Source organism: Oryzias latipes, chromosome 4, assembly GCF_053564925.1.
Source record: "Oryzias latipes strain Hd-rR chromosome 4, Olatipes_Hd-rR_3.1".
In the NCBI taxonomy this organism is placed as follows: domain Eukaryota; kingdom Metazoa; phylum Chordata; class Actinopteri; order Beloniformes; family Adrianichthyidae; genus Oryzias; species Oryzias latipes.
Window position 1 is genome coordinate 17,378,746 of NC_136240.1, and position 6,656 is coordinate 17,385,401.

General features: G+C 38.7%; 1 protein-coding gene across 4 annotated transcripts in view; it reads left to right on the forward strand.

The window, feature by feature from the left end:
* adamts10 (ADAM metallopeptidase with thrombospondin type 1 motif, 10) overlaps positions 1-4,305 on the forward strand; it is a 53,633-nt gene extending 49,328 nt beyond the window's left edge. For all 4 annotated transcript variants that reach the window (XM_078945913.1, XM_078945916.1, XM_078945917.1 and 1 more), the window contains 2 exons: positions 821-986; positions 1,462-4,305. In XM_078945913.1, the coding sequence (XP_078802039.1) occupies positions 821-986; positions 1,462-1,571 (276 nt within the window). In that variant the 3' untranslated portion in view covers positions 1,572-4,305. The remainder of the gene's footprint in view (positions 1-820; positions 987-1,461) is intronic.
* The last annotated feature ends 2,351 nt before the right edge of the window (positions 4,306-6,656 follow it).

The following is a 6,656-nucleotide window of genomic DNA, read 5'->3' on the forward strand; positions in this document are numbered from 1 at the left end:
ACATGTACGCCACCAACAGTTGGTGGAGGCTTGGTGCAAAATGTCAAAGTGGTGCAAATTTTGCGAATCTTGCTCCAAGCCTTTTCTTTCAAACTTATATTCCAACACATTAAAGACTTTCCACAAACCCCAATTATTGATTTCTTTTTCAATATTAGAGTAGTTGCAGGGTTGGCAATGCTGCGAGTTAAAAGGGAGACCACTACCAAATCAGAGTCCCTGATTGGTCAACACGTTCAATAACCACACGTTTAGTGCGTAAAGCCCGAAAACAGTTGTGGAAACACGCGTAGCTATGCCTGAAAGCGGGAGCCCGAAACGCAGGCTTACGGAGACTTTTCATTGGACGTGGCTGCTTGAACTTGTGTTGCCGAGGCCGATGTGAGCGTACACAGCGTCACTGACCATTACTGAATTCAGAGTAGAAGCATGTGCAGGAGTGGTTGAACAAAAAAAGATGAAATATTTGAATATCTTGGTCGTGGTAAAATTATCAGTGGTTTATCCTTGTTACTTCAAAACAAGAAATGGCAACACAACTTGTCATTACAGTAAAACATTTTATAACCTATTATTTAGGCAGATGAGATGAACTTTAATGCATTTTTCTGTAAGAAGATCAGCACAGACACTTTTGTCGACTAAAGTCAACAGAGCTATAATTTTTGTTTTTATTTCCTGTTTTTAAAATGACTTCTGATGACATATAATTGACTTTTCCTGTTCAGACAAACACTGCTCACTTTTAACTTAATTAACAATAATACAAAAGTTAAAGATTGATTTTTGTTTTCTTATAAATGTGTTTTTGCGCTGTTAGTGTTCTGCCAAGTGCGGTCTGGGACAGGAGATGCGTTTGGTGCAGTGTCTGACGCACACCGGACAACCATCCAACGAGTGTCTGGACCATCAGCGGCCGGCAGCCATGCAGCAGTGCAGGAGCAAATGTGACCTCAATCTGCCCATCAGCACAGAAAACACTGAAGGTCAGCCGCTTATCAGTCCTATCTTCTTTACTTCTAAAGCTAAATTTGAAAGTTTCCACTCACATGTAGTAATGTATTGTGATAAATGTTTTCCCCTTATGGATTTTTCTTTGTACTATATTCTTCAAATTTAGGGTATGGTGTGTTGCATTTTGGAGTTTTTGCTTCTTCAGTTGTGCCTCTCTGCTTGTAAATTCCTTGATTTGTGTTTTTCCTTTTAGTCCAAAGACATGCATTGTGGGTACATGTCTTCTATGCATTTTTCTCTCACTTCTTCTGACTTGACTTTATCACATTTTTACTTAATAAAGTACAATGAAACAAATAATAGGTGTAAATTGTATAACATAGAAAGTATTTGGATGGAAAACCTTACGTTACCTATACTAAAAAGTTGTTTGGATTTTATTGTATTTGTTTTAAAAAGAAGGTTTATGCTTTATAATTGTTCTTTTTTTTATTTTCTTCACTGCAGAGTGTAAAGATGTGAACACTGTCGCCTACTGCCCCCTAGTGCTCAGGTTTAAGTTCTGCAGCCGGCCGTATTTCAGACAAATGTGCTGCAAGACCTGCCAGGGACACTGACGTAGCAGAGCTTAAAGCATCCACCCGTGGGCGCTGCTCACTCACAGAAAGCCTGAAACCTCCAAGCTGAGCCTCCGTCAGCGTAGTCTAGCTGAGGTGCAGACAATCGCTCTAAAAAATGGCTGGAGGAGTTTTTTTTTTTCTACTCCAAGAATCTACATCAAACATTTCACTGGAGGAAAACCCATAGGGGCGGAAGGATGAGGACAAGCCTGCCCCCTCTTTCTATTTGTTGTGATATTTTGGTGCTACTATGTTTGACTTTGGCCAGGACTGGTCTTTAAAGTGCCACTTGTCTTGCCGTTTTAACCTAATCTCTTACCCCTGTATGTTCACAGGTTATATTTGATGTGTTATTGAATAATATTTTAACTCTACCTTGTAAAAATAAAATGTAAACATATATTTGCCCCTCCCAAAATGTAAAACCCTCTGTTATAAAAAATGAAAGTTATCTGTCTGCTGTTACTTGACCACATTTTGTTATTTCTTTGTTGCATATCAGTTCATTGACAGAGTTTTGCTGTTTTTCAGCTGCACGAGCTTGATTTGCACAGAACAAAAGCAGTCAGAGGACCTGTGTGTTGTATGTTTGCAGTTATGTGGTTTGGCTTGATGCCTCTTCAGAATCTCTAAATGTGTCAATAGAGTCAACCTGCCACACACTTACTATTTCTGATCCTCGGCTTAGATGTTTTGACCTCAGCAGCACAACACTTTACAGGACGTCAGTTTTTAATGGCAGCTTTTCTAGCCTTGCTGAATAATTCTCACGTGTTAGAAATGGAAAAGAATATCTAATTTGAGTGGAAATTTGGAGCACAGTGAGCAATAGGGAGTCAGCATGAGGGAAAAATTATGAATGGCCCCAATCACACAAATTTACAAGAGTCCAATTTAAAAATGACATGTAAAAAAATATAATTTTTGTCCCTTACCTACTCCAAACATAAAGTTTATTTGTTTAAAAGTGTATATTTCAGCCATGCATGTTAACTGTTAGCCGTCAGGGCTCAAAGTTTCAGGAGAGTTTAGTTCTTCCAGTTTAATCGCTAAAAAAAAGTATCACCTCATTTTCTGGCATTTCCCGCATGCAGCACCTATGAAGGGATGAGCTCCGTTCACTCCTTTTTTGTTTCAACTTCAAAATCTTTAGCTTTATTTATTAATGTGCACTCATATTTTGGATTAAAACAGCCACCTCTTTCCTTTTTGCTTGTTGTTTTATATGATGTTACCCAGAAAAGACAGTCTATTAGGGCTCTTGCTTAAGAAAAAGTACATACGCAGCATTCAAAGATGTTATTTCAGCTACTTCTCGATCCTGAAGAGAGTAAATTTAGACACGCTCCATCAGACGGTTGAAGATCAGTCATCAAGTGTTGCTGCATCACTGTGATGTTCACTGTGCTCTTGAATTGTCATGTGGCTTGACGACAAACATTGTAATGAGAGGAAGAGGTGACTTCCTTACTGGATTTTCTGCAATGTTGTTCCTCTTTTGTGGTGCTTTTTTGATGGTGCTATTACTTTAGTAGTGTTGGGTTTTTTTCTATTGAATTTTCAGTTAATTCTTTCTTTTTTTTTATATATTGTGAGCCCTTTTGTAATAATACTATTCTGTAGAGCTGGTTTGACACCTATAATGCAGCTATTGTCCCTCTCACCCATTTGGGGTATTTTTCTTTTTTTTGTGTGTGCATATTCTCATTTATAATAATGTCTTGACTTACAAGAAATGCCTTTCTTTGGGTAAAGAAAAGTGCACTTAAAGTCCCCTATATGTAGCTCAGTAAATATTTTATTTTATATTTGAAATTTTTATTTTAAAATCTGATTATGTTCCATTAAGATTAGTCTTATCTCACGGGAGCCGGTTTAGCTCGTGCTGGTTTGTGGCGCCTTCCGTCCGTGAAACCAGGGTTCGACTCCGGGCTGCTCCCTGTTCCCTTCTCTACCTCTGTGCCGGTTCCAAGCCCGGTTTGAGAAGGTTGCGTCAGGAAGGGCATCCGGCGTAAAACATTGCCAAATTTACCATGCGACTTGTTCGCTGTGGCGATCCCTGATGGGAGAAGCCGAAAGTGGAAGAAGAAGATTAGTCTTATCTCACAGCATCAAGCAAGTGTTTAAGCAAGGAAAGACAGTTTAAAAAATAAGATAATCAAATTATAAACATAAACCCTGAAGTATATTTATAGTTTTTAAATGGGCAAATTACAGCTAAGATAAAAAACTTAATACGAATATATGTTGTCAGCTCTCCACTATTATCAAATCGCCATGCCTGTAGACTTATAGATTTTTATTCATCAGGTTATAGTGATGGCCCAACAATCAGCGGTAGTATAAAAATGTGTTGGTAAAACAATAATGAAAAAAAAGGGGGGAAAAAGTACAAAAATACATACTTTTATTGTTATGACATGAAGAAAGTTGTGCCTTTGAATGCCCATGCTCTGTAAAATCCCTAAGACCATTTTTTATGTCTTAAATCACGCATTTTATTTAAAAGGCAGTTAGACAGAGACACTTTGGCCTGGATATTAAATGTAGCTTCACATCCAGCAGTGAAACAGTTTTGATTTATAAAAAGGGGGAGGTCAGTGTTTGTTATTCTGTTTTCAAATGCTAACTATACATGTACTGTATGTTGTAGAGGTCGAGATTAGTTCTTTTGTCCTCAATGTACATCTTTTTAAAAGGAAGTAATAAATTGATAAATACTAAAAACAAATGGTGTGATGTTTTCTATTTATGAATAATTTCCATTTGTAACTGCTGTGAAGCTGAAAACCCTGCTGAAATCTTCACCGATTGATGGTCTTTATATGGATCTGACGACTCTTGTGGAAAAATGACTTCTTCTATTTGTCTGACAGAGGCTGAAGTCATTATGAAACTTAAGAAAGAGAAGGAAAATTGAGTTCTAGCTTAGTGTTGTTAAACTAAAATGAAGAGAAAAAGAGGGAAAATTTGTTGCGACATGCATTATTGCCTGAAACTCTGAACTAGATTAATCCCCAATATATTTTTTATGTTAGAAACATCTAAATCTATTTTTTTTAAGTTACCATAACGAATATGGAATTTTAAAAAAGTAAGAAACATTTAGGATCAACCACTGGAGGAAGACCTAAACTTGCTAAAGCTGATGAATGTTGCATCACTGAAGCCATTTTGGCTAATATCAATAAATCCTGTAATCAGCTGAAGACATTTCAGGTTTGACATGTGGCCGCTGTGGATGCAATCTTCAGTTAAATCAATAAAATAAGACAGAAAAGCTTTAATATCTCTTAGAGGTGAAAATAAACTGGCAACATTTTTTTTCCAATTTTTTTATTTCTTTTCATTCCCTTAACAAAACAATAGATCTTGTTCAAGTTGTTTTACAAAGGAATTGAAATCGAACAGAATAAAGAAAACTTGCTAAATCGACAATTTATAGGATCATCAAGAACTTCAGGGAAAGAGGTTCAATTCTTGTTAAGAAGGCTTTAGGTCGGCCAAGAAAGTACAGAAAGCGCCAAGATCATTTCCTAAAGAGGATTCAGCTGCGGGATTGGTGTGCCACCAGTGCAGAGCTTGTTCAGGAATGGCAGCAGGCAGATGTAAGCGCATCTCCACGCAAAGTGAGAAGAAGACTTTTGGAAGATGGCCTGGGGTCAAAAAGGGCAGCGAAGAAGCCACTTCTCTCCAAAAGAAAACATTAGGGACAGATTGATCTTCTGCAAAAAGTATGGCGAATGGACTGCTGGGGACTGGGACAAAGTCTTATTCTCCGATGGAGCCTCGTTCTGATTGTTTGGGGCATCTGGAAAAAGGCTTGTCCGGAGATGAAAACGAGGGCGCTATCATCAGTTCTGTGTCATGCCAACAGTAAAGCATCCTGACTGTTCATGTGTGGGGTTGCTTCTCATCCAAGGGAGTGGGCTCACTCACAATTTTGCCCAAAAACACATCCATGAATGAAGAATGGTACCAAAACACCCTCCAACAGCAACATCTTCCAACAATCCAACAACAGTTTGGTGACGAACAATGCAATTTCCCACACGATGGAGCACGTTGAAATTTTGGATCCATGGCGTGGAAACTCCCCAGATTTTGATACCATTGAGAACTTGTCTTCAAGAGACGGGTGGACAAACAAAACCCCCACTAATTCTGACAAACTCCAAGAAATTATCATGAAAGAATGGGTTGCTATCAGTCAGGATTTGGCCCAGAAGTTGATTGAGAGCATGCCCAGTCAAAATGCAGAGGTCCTGAAAAAGAAGGGCCAACACTGCAAAAAACACTGACTTTTTGTACAGTATAAATGTCATGTAACTGTTGATAAAAAAAAACAAAAACAAAACAAAGATGTAAACGCAGGTTAGCAGCAAACTTTGTGAAAACTAATGTTTTTGTCCTTTGGCCATGACTGTATGTCTCTGTTCATCACTACAATTGTAACTGTTAATAGGTGGAAAGTGAGCATGTTAAATGGTAACACTAGAGCAACAAATGAACTACCGGTACTACATTTTTAGAAATTGAATGCACAATCATGTCATAGTTACCAATCAGTTCTCTGACAACAGAAAAACAAAATTAAAAATCCAATTGAGATGAAAACTCGAACGAAGAAAAAACTTCTGCGGGTAGTTTCTTGGAAACCGTCAGCCCCCAAATGACACACATGACAGAAAACAAACAGCTCAGTCTGAAACCTGCATGCAAACACTGGCTCCTGATAGCTCTTCCTGAACCCACCGGTTAGCATGGGCGTTGGAGGCAGAAGCTTCTCTGAGTACAAACAAAACGTGAAGCAACCACAGCCTGGGTGGAACCGGCATCTCTCAACTGAAACACCCATCATTTGGCAATATGCTGGAGATAATTATCCCCCTTTGGGTCAGCGTCACTATCAACACTCATCTGCTGTGTGGCAGAGGGGCGTTTGTGCATAAACTGACACCTGCCATTGGTCATTACTTAATCCCCGGCTCTGCACGGCAGCTCTGAGCAGCAGACAAAAACAGAAGTAACTTCTTGGCTCTGTGTTGTGAGTTTGTGCATCACTCGGGTAGTTCTTGTTTC